Raw genomic sequence first — 18,702 nt, 5'->3', positions numbered from 1 at the left:
GTACTTTGATATGTCCTTTATTTGCCCGAAGCGCCTGCTTCAAGTCCGACTTTGAGCAGTCTGTGATTGAGAGCTTGTGTTCTGGTGTTTCTCCCTGTCCTTCAGCCCTTTTGTGCCTCCAAGTTCAAAAACATAGCAGTGTTAATATAATGATACCATGAGTCTTGAATATGGCAGTCCCTGGATTTCACATTTAGATGGAGCTCAATCCCTTGCACTGCCAGGGCTTCTCTGCGCTGAATTAGACATGCCTGAAAGTGTGGATTGCTAAATCTAAAACAAACGTTACAGTCCGCTCAATACATAGTCGGCCAAATCCGGATTCAAGTGACCTTTTTAAAAGACATTCTGTAAACCCTATGGTTTCTTGAAGTGTGAATCCGTGTACGCTTATGAGTTTTTGTTGCCTTGCATTCTTCCTTTAAAACGAAAAATAATATTTTGGTTTCCCCAATCCCTTTAGGGATCTTCTTCCTCAATTTGCATGGGGCCACATCTTGTCTCACTCAATGTTTGCCCTAGCCATCTTTGTTCTTTTTGCCATCAGCTGCACCTTTAGTTCCCAATACTTGCGTTAGACTCACACTTGGTGGTCTTTGCGCGCATCAGTTGGTGACACATTATGCACAGGTCCCCCTGTAAAGTTGGGTGGGTAAAGCCTCTCTCAAGCTGCACTTTTACTTGTACCCCTGTTAGCTTTTACAGGTAACTGTGCTAGAGGAAGTTCACTTTTGGCTTTTTTACGGCCAGTATTTGAACGCTTCTGCTCCACACTGGGAGTACGGGGGGGGTCTGGGAGCGATACCCCAAGTCACCGGGTTTTAAAAGGTTCACCCCATGCCTCCAGAATAGTGGAGCTCTGGATCTACTGCTCCTTTATTGCCATTCCCTTGTGATGGCAATCCATGCAAAGTGGTTTTGGGCATGGACTTTTAATAGCCAATGGCAAATGGTTGGCAATAATCACTAGGGATTTGTTTGAGAAGGCATTCCCTGTCTGCTAGTGATTCCTTTCTCCAAGATTTCATTAGCGGCTTAAGATCTAAAATTGCTGTCTTGGGGTGGAGAAAACCAAGTCTTGGGGTTCAATTGAGTCCTGGGTGGCCAGATGGCTGCCGGATTCAGTATACTTGTTTCAGACAGCCACTGTTATTAGTCTGGCTTCTTTCTCTTCTTTCTCTGCTATCATCTACAAAATCTCACTTCCATGTGGGCTTCCTTTTGTGCTCGCGGTCGCCTTCCAATGTACTCAGGGGAAACTTCATTCTGCCCAGATGTTTTCTGCCCAAGGCAGTTTCGCTTGTACAGCTAATCGATTAATCTATCCGGGGCCTTCAAAACGGATTTGTTTTGAAGCAGTTGTTCCGTTGCTGAGGTCATACACCAGCCTGCTTCCCCTTACTGGATATTAATGGTGGCTTTGTGTTCACGCCGACAAGTGGAAACCTGAGAGGATCCTCGAAAAAGTAACATGGGTGGATCCTCCATACCTGGCGTGAGAACTCTATTCTTAGCTCTTTCAGATGCACTAAGCTTGCTCCTCTGGGCATCCCCTCTTTCTACAGTCAACCAAAACCTCTGGCTAAGTAGAGCCCACTTAATGGTGGATTGACCCACACCTAGCTGTGCCATAACTAAATGCACTTTCTTTGGATCTAGTTTTAGACTTCAACTTAGTCTTACTTTAGGGATTTACCACCTGTCACATGCCACTGCTAACAGTGTGGCTATCTTCTGCTCTTAAACATTTTGGGGACACAACCACGGGTTCCAGTTTGTAATGCAGCATTTTTGCCAAGGATCTAAAAAAAAGACTCTGCAACTCTGTAATGATTCATGATTACTAAATACTTAAATAACTTAAATAATTATTAGATGACAAGACTTAATGACAAGCAATAAAAGGTATTATTGATGTGCAAAACTCCTCACAAAGCCAAACAATCAGGCCACATATCTGCCAGGACCAAGTACTGCACTGGTGGCTAGTGGAGAAGATCCTAAGCCTGGGGATCGGTGCTGCGGCTACCTTCTGCTCCTTTCGCACTTTCCTCTGGCAAATTAGAATAAGGAATCCTCAAGCGTCTAGCCACGCCCCACCGCAACTCAGTGGAACAATAGGCAGCTGCATTTGACACCTCTACACCAGCTCTCCACCCTGCCTCAGATGACATGATCGGCACAGCGAGAATTAAACAAATGTGAACCCTAGCCAAATGCTCCCAAGAATTAGTAAAACATTTTAGCAACAATTGTTTTATTCATCGACTCCCACACATCTATAGTTTGATACAAACCTGGATGGTCGAAAAATGGCCTAGCACTAAATGATGCAAAGAAGGAGCTCATGGTCACACAGCACCACAGCTGCGCAAGTAAGTTCGGAATATCGGCATTTTATCATTGCAGGGTGTACCACCGTAACTCTGTCCAAAGTCAAGACCTTGGGAGTCATTCCTGACCACAAACCTAATATAAAAGCCCACATCAGGAGCCTAGTCTCGGGCACATCATACTACTTTAAACTGCCCTCACAACTCGGACCTTTTCTGAACCCAGCAAACTGCAACCATCTCACAAGCAATTATCGGAGCAAAGCTAGATTAGTGCTCTAGTCTCCTTCAGGGTATTGGCAAAGGGGAAATCACCTGATTACAAACTATCCAGAATAACGCAGTGTGGGTTGTGGAGGGCCTGCGAAGATCAGACCATGTGTCAGAAGTCAGGAAGGACCTACATTGGCTTCCCATGAGCATCGGGATCTCTTGTTGAGTGCTCTGCATCACCCACAAGTGCCTGTATGGACAAACCCTGAGTTACTTGTCTACGAGTATCTCATGGCTGCCGGCACGGAGGGTATTGAGATCAAATAACTCCTGTCTACTACAGGTACCAAGGGCCAGATTATCAGGAATGCATTGCCCCCGACCCCCCGACCAAAGAGCATGCAATTCACCGGACTGATAACTCTTCTATTTCACTGACTGCCTCCCTGAACTCTGTAGGCTAGCTCCAGCACTGACCAACTTGTGTGTTGTCTTGTCTTGTTTAGCGCCACTATGCCTACGGGCCCTCGTCCCGTGCTATATAAATACAATAAATAATAACATTTCAAGGGAAAAATAGGTTATTAGAAATAGTCACAATGTTCCCATGGAAGAAAAGCATATGAAGACTTAAGAAGTGACAGGTAAGTACCAAAAATACCAAATGTGGTCCAGAGCTCACTGAACTCCTACAGTTCCGGGAAAAATGTCCCAGGGCAGGTAAGCATCCCATATATAAGTTCCATTGGAATGAGTGGGAGAGAGTTAAAGGGCCATCCATTAGTGGAGGTAAATCTGGTTGACCCCACAGGTGTGGATTCTGCATGGGGCGCAACCCCAGGAGACCCCGGAGAAGTGCTCCAGTGGTCGGCAGATGGACCCAGGAGGCCCCAGATGAAGAAGCAGCAGAACAGGAGGACCCCTTTTGTGTATGGCAAATGTGGTAAAGTCTTGCGTTCAAGGAATCTCTACCACAGACCAGGGGAACACTAGGGCTCTCAGCAGAATAATTGGTGCCAAACCGAAACTATAAAAAAAAGTCAGATGTCTCCAAATTGGAGTGAGTTAGACAGGCGGTTCTGTTAGTGTGATTTCAGTGAAAAAAGTCAGAGGAGAATAATAATACAGGATATGTCTGAGCCAATAAGGCCGCACTGTAAGAACCTGGGCATTTCAGGAGAGCTGAGCAAAGAGCCTTGCTACACAAAGGAATAATGGGAACTAGTTTCCCTTGCGGTGGCAGCCTTGGGGACTGAGCAGTGTTACCCAAACAATGAGTTGCAGTAGTGAATACGTTTAAAAAAGACCTCACTCACAAAGTGATGATAATGGGAAATCGGTCAAAATACTCTGCGGCCACTACTGAAAGAGATTGGAAAGCTGCAAATGGAAACATGTTTCTAACACCTTTTGTTTAGGTATAGATTGTTGAGAGTGTTCTTCAGTAAAGGCAAAACAGTCTACGTTGGGTCAATATCAATTTTCTGATGAAGGAGTTGGACACATATTGGACATTTCTTCATTTTCTTTCTCCAAATAATCAAGAAAAGGCCTAGGGATGTTCCCAAACTAACTAAAGATGATCGTCTCATCAGAAAGTCCAAATAAAAAATGTCCTCTGTCCAAAATCTAATTTACCTGACCCTGCCACTAATACTAATAACTAATGTTTGCCAAAAAAATGTGTCCCTCTATTGTCTGCTTCCCTTCGGTCCTCTCGAGGCTGTACTTCAGGCTGCTGTTATTTTGTATGCATATCAGGGATACAAATGTCATTCTCTAGAAACAAGTTCATTAAGACAGTCTCTTCTGGTTCTCAGTGTCTTATTTATGAGCTCCTGTAACTTCTGCCAACTGCTCATCGGTTTGGTGTTCCACGGTCTAATGTTTATCAGTATTCTCAGTCTGTGTCTTTAATGCTTCTACTAAGGTAGTCTCTTACAGTCCTTCATCTTAGTTTGAGTATATTACTCTCATTCCATTCGAACCTTTTGGGATTTGATATATCTTTATCATGGCTGAGACGGCACTCTTCCTGGAGTTTCTCTACTAGGCTCTTTCTCTGAGCCCTTGGCGCAACCGGTAATCTGGATTCATTGTACTTTTCAAAGTCTCTCATTAAGGGATTCCCCCACTCTTCAACAGGTAACTTTGCCACCTTCTTCCATCTTTCACACGGTACTCTTTTTGGCTTTCTCAAAGCCTCATGCATAATATCTCCACTCACTCTCCTTGGTATCTCGTAATGTATGCACTTATGCTTTTTCAATATCTCAACATCAATATCATAGTTTTCACAACTTCCTTCACTCAAAATATGTTCCCCTGGTGGCCTCCCCCTTCTCCATTCCACCATGGTACCTTCGTTCATCGTGGGTGGCATTGTGGGTTTGGTGCTAGCACAGGTCTGCTTCTTCGGTTCCCCGTCTCCCTGCTCCTGGCTTCGCAACATCCCCACTCTCGGCATCTCCGTAGGTTGCTGCGCTTGACAAATGCCTGCTGTTGGGAAATTTCAGGTCTCCCGCTTCCACTGGTATCGGCGTAGTTAGACAGGCCCCCTGCCCCCCACGGTGCATCAGTGATCACGCCACCATGTTGGACGGTCCTCCAAGCTCTGTCCTGTTAGCAGTTTTTTTGCTGTTCGGGTTGCCGGCTCTCTGGCGCCTCGCTCTGGCATTTCCGATTCTTGCAATGCTGCAGACTTGCAGCTCCACTCTTCTCCACCCCACCCCACTCCACCCCTCCAAGCAGTAGCTACGTCAGAAGGCTTTGCATGCGTTCGGCTCTCCTCTTCTCTGATCCACTTGTGCTTCTTGCATACAAGTTCGCTCTTAAAGGGGTATTCCCTTTTCCCTTAGGCAGTGTGGTTGATCTAGCATTGCCTGGAGCCAAACAAAGGAGGGCATGTTATTCATTACTGGAGGCAGTCCCATCTATGCAGATAAGGTGGCGTGCATAGGGTGTTCCTTGTGGGAATGAGAGTCCCTGTCCTCTAAGGGGGAGCCACTCCCAGTGAGGTCCCACTTGCCCAGACCCTTAGGGAGGGTCTTGCGGAGCGGCCTTTGCCTCCCTAGCCTTAAAGCGTGTGGCTCCCCTCTTAGGAGAAGGGCCGAATATTCTCAATTCGCCACACTTGGCCGGACTCTTTGACTGTTTACCGAAAGGTGAAAAATGTTAACTGCCAAGAAAATCTCTTAAAACGGCTGCCAGGACTTACTTTGGTTGGCGATCCCCATGACAAAAGAAATCTTAAACCTGCAACTAAGCACCTCCTATTTCAAGGTTCATGTTTGGAAATCCCTCACCTCCTCACATTACACTTGCTCTCATGCTACTGTCCTTCAGGCACCAGATAAAAAATGTTCCTGTTCAAGCAGCCCCATCCCTCTTTCCAGGACATTTCCTCCATCATCTTTCTGTGCTACCTAGTTGCTTTTAAATTCTGTTTTTTTGCCTGTTTCTTCTGTTTCCCAGTCTCCTTGATCAGTCTTAATAAAATGCCTCCCTGTGGTTATGACTGTGTTTGAAAAATACTATATACAATGTCTATTCTTTGTTTTCTGTAGACATTTACATAGTTGCAAATGATGAAGAGGAGCAGCTTGCGTTAAAGTTGCACAGGCTGGGAAGGACCTCTTTTCGAAATCTGAAAAACAAACGGGACTACCATAAGCACAGACGTAGCATGTCTTGGCTCTATTTGTCTCGCTTGGCTGCCATGAAGGAATTTGCGTACATGAAGGTACTCCTTTGTTTGTTCTAAGTTTTACACAGCCCAAATAAGTGATCTATGATTAGCAAAGAGTGCAGTAATGAATGTTGTACAAGGTTGTAGAGGCAGTCACTATGTTCTTTATTATGCATTCTAAAACATTTATTAATTGAAGATCATTGTGGATTTTTTCTCTTGTTGCATTTTATTCTGTTATGCATTAACATTCTAAACTGTGTAGGCCTTTTGGCCAGTCATATGTTTCATCCAGTGGAATGAAAGGATCAGCCCTCATTTCACGCTTCACTTAGCTTTATTTTGAAAGATAAAAAAATGCTAAAAGCAAAACAACTACATTAAAAATAAATGAATAAAAACATGTTAAGGCAGAAACTTAGAAAATAAAATTCCCCTTAATGGCAAAGCATTCTCAAGAAAAGCATATAGAGCATATGCCTTATTCTTAGCTGGCAGCTTAGAATATTGGAATTAGTCTTTTCTCCCTAAATCTTTTAAAATGTGTCAAAAGAATAAGAAGTGTATTAAGTCCTCTGAGCTAGCATCAAATACACATATTGGAAAAGCATACTGAGTTCCACCTGTAAGCTACTGAGGCCAGCAAACGACTAGTCGCCCTCTTGCACGATTCATGAATCCAACTTGAATAATTGTCTGAGCAGTAGCATAAATCAAACTCAAAATAGTGATGTATTAAGTGTTTGGCAAGTTCAAGGTTATGGCGCTGCAAAGACTTTTTTAGGGAAATTGTCTTTGATTAAAAATCGAGTCAGAACCAGCCAAATACTTTACAGTGTTGAGTTCAACATCACAGACCATAAAAAAGGCAATGCAAATTGACAAGTCATAATCATGCTTCAAGAAATCAACATGTGAACCCTTCAGGGCCCCTCTCTCAAACTTTTTAAACCCTCCCTCCCCCCCTAAACAACACATTTTCTCTTCCAGTGTATGGTGAGGCAAACCTGTGCTGCCAATAACAGATTCCTTGGCATGTGCGACAAAAATGAGTGGCCATCATCCCTTGCTTCTATCCTAAACAAAATCAACAGGGGAGTTTGTTCTCTGTGAGTACCATCAATGGCGTGTATGCAACATAGAATTGTTTTCCAATAGTGTTGCGCCAAAGGACAACTCCACCACGTTTGCCAATAATCACAGACCGTGGCACAGCTCCTACAGCATTTGGGACTTACACCCAACATGTATGCACAAAAAAGAATTGTAGTTGTGGCTATTCATTTGTCGACACTGCTCAAAGGCAAAGCAGTTTCATGCCATTGGAAAAAACACTCTTGTATTTCAAAACAAAAAATGGACAGGATACCATTTTTGCTGATTTAATATTTATTTATATACAGGAATGAACAATGCTTTTTTGACCACAGAAGAATGTACAATAGATAATGCATCAGAATTGATGGCAAGCAGTGAGCTTCTTACAATGGAGTCAGTTTGAGTGACATTCTGACCCGCTTGTGGAGGGGAGTAAATAGAACAGTCACCAGGGACAATACATGGGTGGTCTTACATAGATTAAAGACAATCAACATTAGACATTTCTATGTGTAGGTAGGTGGTACGGCCAGCTGTGTTAGGGATGTGAGCATGATAAATGAAGAGTGGAGACAGAGAAAGTGCGCAACAGAGGCAGGTTGGAGGCAAGGGACAAATATTAGCTAGAAGGTAGATGAGAGGTAGGTTAAGAGGACTGTTTACCTGATTTCTGGGGAAGAGAAGTCCATGCAAGTGGCGCAAGAAGAGAGAGAGAGTGGAAGTAAGAGGAAGCACAGTTAGGGCAAAGTACCATATTGGTAGTCGAAGAAGCAGATTAAGAGAAGGCTGGTAGAGTTGAATAGATATGAGGTGCCTTACTGTGGATAGGTATGTGTAATAATAATGGCAACCATAAGGAATGTGTCAGAAAACATGCAAATAGCAGTTTAAAGTCATTTAAGGGCCAGGAGAACATGCCTCTAATCATTTGTGAAAGGATGATAATTGCATCAGAATAACTGCACCACAGAATATGGTGATCGGAATTTCTGGGCATCTGATTACTACGCACATTACGTTGTCCTATAAGTTGTGACAACACTTATTCAAAACCAGCCTTACATCTGAGAGGCATATAGACCATCCATTTTACCCCCTAAAGACCGGAAAATGTGCCCAAAACAATAGGAGCCTACCCTCTGCTTGCATCCATAAAGCTCCACTGAAACGTTTTTGAATCGGTGACCAGAGGAGCAGTGGCATAGGAAGGAACTATAAGAATATTACTGCCCGATCTCAACAGTCTTGAACCGCGAAGGGAAAGAACAACTTTTAAGAAGCATGTCATAATCCTTCTGGCAAAGCGTATTACTTTTTTACTGCCCGTAAAATCCTTTGATTCAGATTAGGGAGTAAAATCCTATCTGAGCCCTGCTTCTAACCCTGACATAGAAAGTGAAATGACAAGGCACATAATACAGCTTATAGTTTTGCCCACCCTTCCTCGCCACAGCCTAGACACAATTCAACAAGAGCTGGGGTGTCTAATGAATTCCTGTTGAAGGAAATCACATTTTAGTCATTGGCAGCAATGCCCAGAGGTACAACCGATTACAGTGCCTTCTTCTTTAACTAGGGACCGCTCTTCTCCAATTCACAAGCTAGAGGCAATAAAAGCCGAACACATGACTATATTGAAAAGCCCCCAGCAGCTGAGCATAGAACGAAACAGAAGGTGCCGTTTCCAATACTTTAACAAACAGCCAAATCACTTCCTTCACTGTACTGTGGAAACGTCTGGTTTGGTTTTTGAATGTTGCTGATTTGTTCTTCACTCTCGAGGGGTATTCTCTTGTGCCCTTCCAGCCATAACCTCCCTGGCTTCTGTGCCAACCCTCCAATACTAGTTGACAGGGCTCTGTAAAAACAGAGGCATTGTAGCAGTAAAACACTCACTGGGATATATCTGGGATCTCTAAGCAACGAGCTGGGGGTAGATCTCTCTCCGCAGCAGGGGCCTCCCTCTGGAACAGCCTTCCTGCCTCCCTGAAACTTGAGGAGAACCATCTCCGGTTCCGGAAGCACCTCAAAACCTTCCTCTTCGCTTCTGCCTTCTCTCTCCCTCTCCCCTGCTAAACCTTCTTAACTCCCCACTGAATTCTGCACTAAACCTGCATCTGGGCCACTCTCAACGACCTCGGTCCAGGGCCCAGCCACTCTCCACTTGCACTGCCTCCCTGGCTCCCCCTGCACTGTGGGACTGTCACTGTATCCCTACAGCCCCCTTCCCAGCACTTCCCAGCACTTGCTCTGCACTTACCTCGCACTTGCCACCAGCTGGCCCTTTTTATTTATCATTTATTATTTATTTTTATTACGCTACTTACCTTGTACTGCACTTTCCCCCCACCTCCTCCCCCTGCACTTTCTCCTTTTCCCCTTACCTCTGCACTTGCGCGATCTGAATGACACCTGGCCTAGTAGGATCGTTTCTGTCTTCCCCTTGTTTCCCTCCCTCCCTGCCTCGTCGCGCCTTGAAACACTTGTGTATAGGCGCGTTACAAATACCATATCATATCATATATATGCATACCAACAACACTTTGCAAGCAAAACATGTTTTAAGCCTCACCATGATCTTATGTGCAGTTTAAGAAAACGTCATGAATCTGCATGTGCACAATTATTTTGATGTGTATACAAGATTGTTTGCAACATAGCCCACCCTTATACTGTTGGGTAGAACTGTACAAGTGGTAAGTGAAACCATTTTTGTATAGAAGCGAGTTACCATAGAATGCATTAAGGTCTTTGACAAATGGAACTCTGAAAACATCGAAAGGATGCAGATTGTCCGAAAAGCATTCTAGTTGTCTGAATCTGTTGCCTTAATTCCATGTACGAATAATGCAAGGCGTAGTCTGTGCCCATTATTACTTGCAGGGCAAGTAAATGATATTTCAGTGTTATAGGGTAATGTTAGCAGTGCTAAAGTAGGAGATGCTGAGAATGGCATTTGCCAACTCGAAAGCCTTTGAGGGCATATTAATATAAGTTTCATAATGCATTAACTTGCAAGGGGACCTCTTCAAAGTGCTTATCTGACACGTACAAACAATAGAAAGCATGGGATGAGGTTGCATATCCATGTAGCCTGCTTATTTGCAGTCAGTATACGATATTTGAGCTGACAGTTGGGTTACATAATGCGGGTGGTGCTTTTGGTAAGGCACCATGAGTATCTGAAATTCTGTCCTTGTACATTATTCATATTATAAGTGGATGTTGGTACAAGTCTGGTAACCTTTTGCAGAGCCAATGTAGGCAAAGTCAAGGTTGACACCTAATATCTAAATGTGGCTTTGGGCGGCAGTTTATCGTAAGGTATAAGTGTGGTAGAGTCAAGTATAAGGATTACCAGGAATTGATCGAATTAGAAATGTCTGAGGCAGAAAAAAGAGTTATTTGACCGAAAATAACTTCCCTCCCGTGGACATTTGAGAACCCACTCCCCTCCCTCACCCCCCCCCCGCGCCTCGAACCCCCTCTTGGCGGCGCACCTCCTTGTGTGCCGTCATCTCCTGCATGCCTCTGCGATGCCGGTTCCGTTCACGCATGTGAATGGGTTCCGGTGCCGCAGGGTCCTCCTTTTTTTTTTTTTTTTTTCCTCCAAACTTTAATTAGGGAGCGGGGGACACCCCCTGCAGCCCTTGTTCACTATAATGACAATGAATGGGGGATTTATTTGAAATTTTCAGCTGTAGTAATTTTTGTACAGCCGATTTTCGATCAAATCTCTCATTCGTTTTTTATTTTGCGAACAAATGGGCAGATACCAAGTATAAGAGTCATCGGTGTGAAGGGAAGATCATTTGGTTAATGTGTGCAGGCAAAACTTAGTTGGAGCTTTTGTTCATGAAGCCCCTTTTTCATATTCGTTTTTAACCTCTTGTGGGTGTACGGTTTTGGTTTTAGGGTTTGTAGGTAATACCTTCGTAGTAAGACAATAAATGGGCTAGACAAGCATATCGAGAATAGTTAGTATAATTTTGAATTTTGTTTTATTGAGAAAGCAAATGTTATGTTGTGGCTTATTATGCCTTATTAAATCTTTTGGAATAGGAGGGAGTTGTCTGTGTACACTGCTAGAAATCCTCTGAGCAGCGCCCAGAAGGAAGCTGGGCAAGCGCACATGCGCACATCTTCGAGGGGGACAGTGGCGGCAGCGGATCGGTGGGAGCAGCTGTGGGATTTGCTGGAGTGAGAAAAGCTGTAATGTTGATGTCAGCAGGAGGAGAGCAACAAGATGCTGAATGAGGGGTAAAATGAGGAGCAGAAGGAGATAGGATATCCAGATAAGGCGAGCAAGATGAACGAAGGTTAACTACTTTGACAGTAAAATAAGCAGCAAAGCCAACCAGAGTAAGAGAAGGAGGATCCAATTGAGGGGGGGAGACAAGGCGGTTAAGTTTGCGAAATAAGCTACTACAATGGGCAGAAAGAATTACTAAGAAGGGTAGACTAATGCTGTTACTTAGCGAGTAAAAGAGATCATAGAGAGTATGGAGATAGGGAAGAAAAGGTAAATGTAGAGAAGAGTGGGATTGCTTCAGAAAACACTCAGCACACTGAAACCACGATTGAAGGAGACTAAGCTATGGAGTATGCCATGGTTGAGGATGATGGGGAGAAAGGGCAGTGGGTTGAACCTCATCACAAGTGTGTTAAGTAAGATTTTCATAGAAATGGTAAATCTTCCTGACCTGGTTCAACCCCAGAACTTTTTGCTTTACTAGTGGGATGTTTTTCTTAATACCTCTGTGAGTGGGAACCTTTTTCCACACTCTCAGAATCTTTTACTCTTTTTATGGGTGTCATTTGTAGACTCTCCATAGTGTCTTTTTAAAGTTATCCTCTTTAACAACTTTTTGGCAAGAAGTGCCTGTTGTTGCTGGGTTGCCATAGGGGCTCCCCTTTTTAAACATTCTCTTGCTAACCTGGAGAGAGCTACAGTTCCCAAGTGTGGAATGGATCTTTGGATCCCTTTTACGTTTTGTTAGGTGAAACCAGCAGACCCCACCTTGGAGTGCTGGGAAGATACAATGTATACCCTTTTAAACTAAAACTGTAATCCCTTTTAAACTAAAACTGTAACAATTCTGTTACAGGAACAAGCTTACCTTCAATGGCTGGTGGCAGTGATACCTTGTATTAATTTGGTGCACCTTTACCGCGAGCTGTGTTCACAGCTGCAGTAAAGGCACCTAAGGGTGCTCGTTTTACCAAAATGGCCCCAGACTTGTTTTTTCGCCATTTTAGTGTTTCTTGCCCTTTCTTGTTCCTTCCCCTGACATCTAGGGTGGGAAATTCCTTAATGTGATTTTTATCTTCGGCGGGAGTCCTCTGGACTCCCCGTCCAGGCTCCAGTCTGTCTGTGAAGGCAGGAAGCGAGGGAGGAGTCCAAAACTCCACAGCTCTTTGTCTTCCTCCTGGCCTGAATGGGAACAAATCCCAGTGGGGGACTGGCTGTCCTGATAGGACAACCAGACCGCCCCTTGTTGTAAAATGCAGGGAGAGAATGCAGAAGTTGGGTTGTAATTCCTGTTAAATACTGCGAAGCTGAAGACAAGTCAACCACTGGAACTGAAACCGAAGAGGATGATGAAGGAAAAACGGCTGAAACGATTTCCAGTGACCGGAGAGCCTGCTGTGTAACCAGAGCCTGCTGTAGCCCTTCCTTACAAACAACCTGGGGACTCCGAAAACGACGACCCTGACCCAGAGCCTGGTGGGACCCACTAGACTCAAGATGACCAGCATTTTGGGCCATCCCACGTCGTGCTGCGACCTTGCAGGGCTGCAATACCCCAATACCCTGGGACCTCGAGCCATTGTGCGGTGCACAGTCTTCCAAATTCTGAATCTCACTGAAACTTCATGGGCATTCTGTGTATTTCCAGAGACATAAATCGAGTCGGAAAAGTCCCCTCAACAGAGTGCCAGACCTTTATAACTACGAGGATTAAACAGCGATTTTCTGTCTTCTTCTGTGCTCCTATAAAAGGCGCCAAATCCACAGAGCCACATTCAGCCGTGATGAAAACCTTGCCTTGAGCCTTCTCCGTTGATCCCTGCTGCAGTTCCTTATGAGATCTTGTTTTCAGTCACCACAACAAGGAATCCACTGACCAGGTATTTGGTTGCAGATCCTGATGTTCTCCTGCTGCAAAATCTTCTTCAATGCTGAGGTACTGTGTTGGCTTGGGTATGTACTTACCTAAAGTCTCTCGTGATTCCTGCAAAGTGTGGGGTGTTTTCTGTGATGAGGAGGCCTCTCATCCAGTACACCCTGTCCCACTGCTAGAATCATCCTGCTGGGGTGTCTTCTGTGAAGCCCCTGGACCCTCTTCGAACTCTAGAAGTGAAATACCTGTTTGCCCAGTCTCTTAAGTAACTCTGACGTTTGCTACTTAAGAACCTATTCTGACACTGTCTGTTGGCCACTAGATCCTAGTGACCCCCCCTTCTGCCACTGAGAGCACTCATGTTCAAGAATAAGGGAAAGCCTCTTAAGGGAATCAGCCTTTTGCCTAGAAAATATAATAAGAGTTTAAAAGTTACTTGTAAAAGAGTTTGAATTTCTATTTGTATTTTGTTTATTTGTATAGCACACCAAGCCCACGGGCATCTGGGCGCATTGCTTAAGGTTACATTTACATTCTTAGGTTACAGTTACATAGACTTGTACAGTATTTCATAGATGAAAGAAGACAGTTGCAGAGTATTTACATAGTTATTAGCAATGGGTAAAGAGTAAGGATATATACAATGCTGAGTACATGGTATCCAGAGTGCGGTACTAATGGTCTTGCATTGCGAGCCTGATTTTGGCTTTGCTTTTGAAAGAGTGGAAAGAGGGTTCAGTTGTGAGTGGAATAGGTAAAGAGTTCCATAGCTTTGCGTCAAGCAGCAGGAAGCTGCTGCCCCCAGCCCTCTGGAGTTTGAACCTCGGTACCATGAGGCAGTGTACTGGGGCCACTCTGCAAGGACGGTCTGTGTTACGCTTGAAGAGATTTGACAGTTAACTAGGAACGTGGTTTGCAAGGCACTCATGTAAGTGACAGTGATTTGAGGGTAATTCTTTGCTTGACAGGTAACCATTGTATGCTAGCTCTGGTGTCAGAGATGTGATGATTTCTGGGGACATTCAGTGCTGCTCTGATGGCATTATTTTGGATTACTTGTAATTTATTTATATTTTGTTGGCAAGTCCCTAAGTAGAGTGTGTTGCAGTAGTCAAGTTTCAACAGGACCAGAGTTGTGGCTAGTGTCGTGCAGTTAGCCGTGGTTAGGAAAGGTCGACAAGCGGTGATGAGTTTGCATGTGTACGCCGCTGAGGAGATTATAGCGTTGGTTTGTCTTTTTAGTGGTAATAGTGGAGTCTAGATATATGCCAAGGGTTTTAACGGCATTTAACACCTTCATGGTATTACCATCTATGGTGAAGGAGTTAAAGTCAGGGGTTAACTTGTTAAGTCTGGGTTGTGAACCAAGGAGGAGTAGCTCTGTTTTATTGTCATTAAGAAAGAGCCCGTGTTGGGCCATCCAGGTCTGGATGACAAGGTAAATGTTGTTGAGTGCTTTAGAGTGTACTTTGTGGTCTCCACTGATGGGAATGAGTATTTGGGTGTCATCTGCATAATTAGTGTAGTTGGCACCCAAATGGTCAAGTATATCGAAGAGAGGCTTTCTAAACACTTTATACAGTGTTGGGGATACACATGAACCCTGAGGAACCCCTAACACTGGTGCTAGTTCAGCGGAAGCCGAGGGAGAGAAAACCCTCATTGCTTTGTTCTCGAGGAATTATCTGATCCATGTGGTAGCTTAGTCTGAGAAATGGGCCGCAGAGATGAGATGGTTGCATAGTATTTGGTGATTCACCAAATCAAATGCAGCCGATAAGTCTAGTAAGAGAAGGAAGGCCAGCTTGCCATTATCTTTTAGGTCTTTAATTTGGGTTTTCAGATCTATCAAGGCCCTCTCATTTCCATGCCTGGGTCTGAATCCTGATTGTCTGAGACCAAGAAGGTCATTAGATTCTAGGTGATCCTGGATCTGCAGGTAAGATGCTCTGTGCGGGATTTTCAGCAGAAAGGGGGCAGTGGTGATGGGCCTGTAGTTAGTGGGGGTATCCAGGTCTAGTGATGGTTTTTTAAGTAATGGGAGAACCCAAGCGTCTTTGCCAGTGTCAAATGATGCATTTATTAGGGTGGCAATGAATGGTGCTAGTTCTCTCGATGCCTCCTTAGTGATGGGGGCTGGGCAGGTGTCTCCCTGACAGTTGGATGTTTGAGTTTGAGGATTATGTTTTCTATGTCTTTAGTGGAAAGTGGTGAGAAATTAAATAGTTTGTGTGCATGCTGTGGGGGATAGGCGGACTGGTTAATGGGTTTTGTTGTGAGCCAAATGATAGAATGCTTTTTTGGAATCAATTTTATTTTGGAGCATAGCGATTTTATCTAGAAGTGCTTCCTGAATGTTAGAGCACCATGTGGTGTCTTTAAGGCAAGTATCGGGAGGAGCTACTGGTGATTCCAGCTCTTTTAGTATCTTCTTTCGTGCTCGATTTAGCTTGGGTAATCCGATTGTTATAGGTGTCTTTTTTAGCTTGGAAGATTGCCTCTTTGTAATTGAGGGATGCTAGAGAAAGGTTAATATTGTTGGATGTGGTAGGAAGGCTCTTCCAGGGGGCCTCTGCGTTTCCTTTATCTTTACATAGTGCTCTAAGAGTTGGGGTAAACCAGGAATTGATGTGTGCTTCAGGTTTAGATTTACGTAGTTTAAGTGGAGCGATAGTATTGAGCGCCTTAATGATAGTTTGGTTGTAGATATCAACTAATGCCGTCGGGTCAGTGAGTGACTCAGTGGCGATGTTAAGGATAGGTAGTATCAGTGGAAGCAGTTTCTCGTTAGTTATGTCCTTCTTGTTTCCAGTGCGGATGGGTGGTGAGATGTTTTGCTTAGGGTACTGGTTGATAGATTTGATGGTGTATGTAATCAGATGATGATCTGATCAAACACAAGGAGTACTGGATACGATATTTATACTACAATTGAGGTCTGCGAGCCAATCAAGGGTTGTGCCTTTGATATGGGTTGGTTCATGGATGCAGTGGGTGAAGCCTAGTTCTGTTATAGCGTTGGCGATGTCTATGACTTTGGGGTCCTTAACATCTTGGAAACCGAGATTAAGGTCTCCTAATAGCATAATTTGAGAGCTGGGCTTAGTGTTGGTCGAGAGGAGGGTCAAGAACAGTTGGTTAGTAACTGTCAAGCTAAGATTTGATAAAAGAATATATGCCGGTGAGGGGTGATCTTCCGTTCTTGACGGCCCACCTGAACCCTCAAGGGCTAATGGTGCAGACCATGACAGTTGCATTAAGACCCTCGACTTCGGCATGAAGCCGTCTCACAGTTAGGAAGTCGAAGGTCATGGACGCTTTGGCAAACATTTTTTACCTCAGGGAACATGGCGCTGAAAGCCATTAATGCCTCTTTTGCCTCTGCGATAATTTCACTTATTCTATGGAACTCCATCACTGAGACAGCCAACCATTTCCTGGTGTGGGAGGTTAGAGACGTTTTTGGTGAAATGGTAAGTAATGGCAAGGAGATGGCCTGCACAGGCGCTCCAGGTTGGATTAGACCTTGCGGACTGCATGTGCGGTGCCATGGCCTCATCGACAGTGCAGCACAGGTCAGCCTACTCGAGGAGCTCAATTGTCCCAAAATTTTCAAATGAAGCTGATCGACCTGACCTTCAACGGGGACCATCTTTTTGGCCCCAAAGCTGATGAGTCCCTCAAAGTGCAAAGCCCCGAAATTGTCAGCAATGTCACTGGTGTTAGCTTTGCTGCAGCAGCCTCCAAGGCAATATTTTGCTTTTGGATTTAGAGGACAAGGATATAGGTGGTTCTCCGCCTTCCCAAGAGGGTTGCAACTTCGCCAGGGTGAGCAGGGGCAGCGTAGATTCCCACAGCCATGGAGTGGCAGAGGAGGGTTGAGTCAGACAATGGTTGGTCTTTTCCAGAATTCCTGCAGTTTCTCGGTATCTGCTTTCCTGCGACTGCTGGGCATCATGGCATCCTGTATTTGCCTGGTACCTCAGGCAAGACTCCGGATGAGATCTGTGCAGTGGCTTCTCAGGAGCCACTGGTCGCAGTATTTCGGTGTGATGTCTGATATGCTCCAGGTGTCGATATCTGTGGTCGACGAGTTGACTTGGTTGAGTAACAGAACGAACACGTTGGTTGGAGAAACTTTCTGGGCACCATGGCCGGAGGCACAGGTAGTCACAGACGCCTCTATGAAGGGTTAGGGAGCTTATTGCAGCTCCCTCCAAATCAGCAGCTATTGGTTCCAAAAGAAGAAATGTTGATACGGTATTAGTATAATTGTTCGGCTTTATTTGACCGAATTTGGTCAGTAAAATTTTATGGAATTAAACCGAGCAATTGGGCTAATAAATAACGAACATGTTGAGCGGGGGTTGCGGTGGTGTCCCGCTCTCCCTATGTTCGGTATGTATTCGCCTTGGGGGGGGGGGTTTGCGGGGTTGTCCCCCGTTTCCTTAATATCCTCCAGTAACTACAGTTCTTAGATCCTTGGTATCTCTCCCAAAACTCTACAGTCTGAGAGATTGGCCCACACCCTCTTCAGTGGAGTGCCAAAGGGATACCTAGTATCGCCCTTCTCCCTGCTCCTCTGACCTGTTAAGTCACATAGACAATCACCTAGTTATGGCTGGTTACAGTGGACGTTTTCTACCAACTATTGTGTATTTTCTATACTGCAGGCTATGTCCATAGCCTCATTAGTGCACAATAGGGTCACCCACGTACCAACTTGGCTCCTCCCTTCTTCTTTTGCCATTACTAGCGTGGTTCTTTGTTAGCCCTTCTTGTACCATTCTAGGAGGGGAGGTCAGTGTGTGTGTTTTGCCTTTGGCGGGAACCCGTAGGTATCCCCGCCTAGGCCCCAGAGTGTCTGGGCAGGCAGGAAGTGGGGGAGGAGTTGTCCATCCCCCGGTCCTTTGTCTGCCAGAATGCCTGAATAGGTCTAGCTTTTAGAGGGGGTCTTGCTGTCCTGACTGGACAGCCAAAAACCCCTTTCTGTAAAATGCTGAGAGATTGCAGACAAGTGTGTGCTGGAACTTCATAAAAGGTGAGGCTTCTTGAGTGAAAAGCAAGTCGACCACTGAAAGCTGAAGTAACTGAAGAAGATGACGAGAGAAGCCTGCAGAACCTTTCCAGCACCGTGAAACGACCACTGCTGTCCTAAACCCCTTTTCTGTGCGACAGAGGAGCTCCGAAGAGGACTCCTTCCCTTTGGCTGGTGGGAACAACCAGCCCCAAGCCGAACTTTGAA

General features: G+C 44.8%; 1 protein-coding gene across 1 annotated transcript in view; it reads left to right on the top strand.

Annotated features, from left to right (window-relative positions):
• RIOK2 (RIO kinase 2) overlaps nt 1-18,702 on the top strand; it is a 317,145-nt gene that overhangs the window by 43,588 nt on the left and 254,855 nt on the right. The window contains exon 4 of the mRNA XM_069625451.1: nt 6,113-6,288. Coding sequence (XP_069481552.1) covers nt 6,113-6,288 — 176 coding nt within the window. The remainder of the gene's footprint in view (nt 1-6,112; nt 6,289-18,702) is intronic.

Source organism: Ambystoma mexicanum, chromosome 6p (assembly GCF_040938575.1).
Source record: "Ambystoma mexicanum isolate Mex_15411 chromosome 6p, UKY_AmexF1_1, whole genome shotgun sequence".
In the NCBI taxonomy this organism is placed as follows: domain Eukaryota; kingdom Metazoa; phylum Chordata; class Amphibia; order Caudata; family Ambystomatidae; genus Ambystoma; species Ambystoma mexicanum.
Note: the sequence above shows the minus strand (reverse complement) of the source record. Positions and strands in the feature narration are given on the sequence as shown.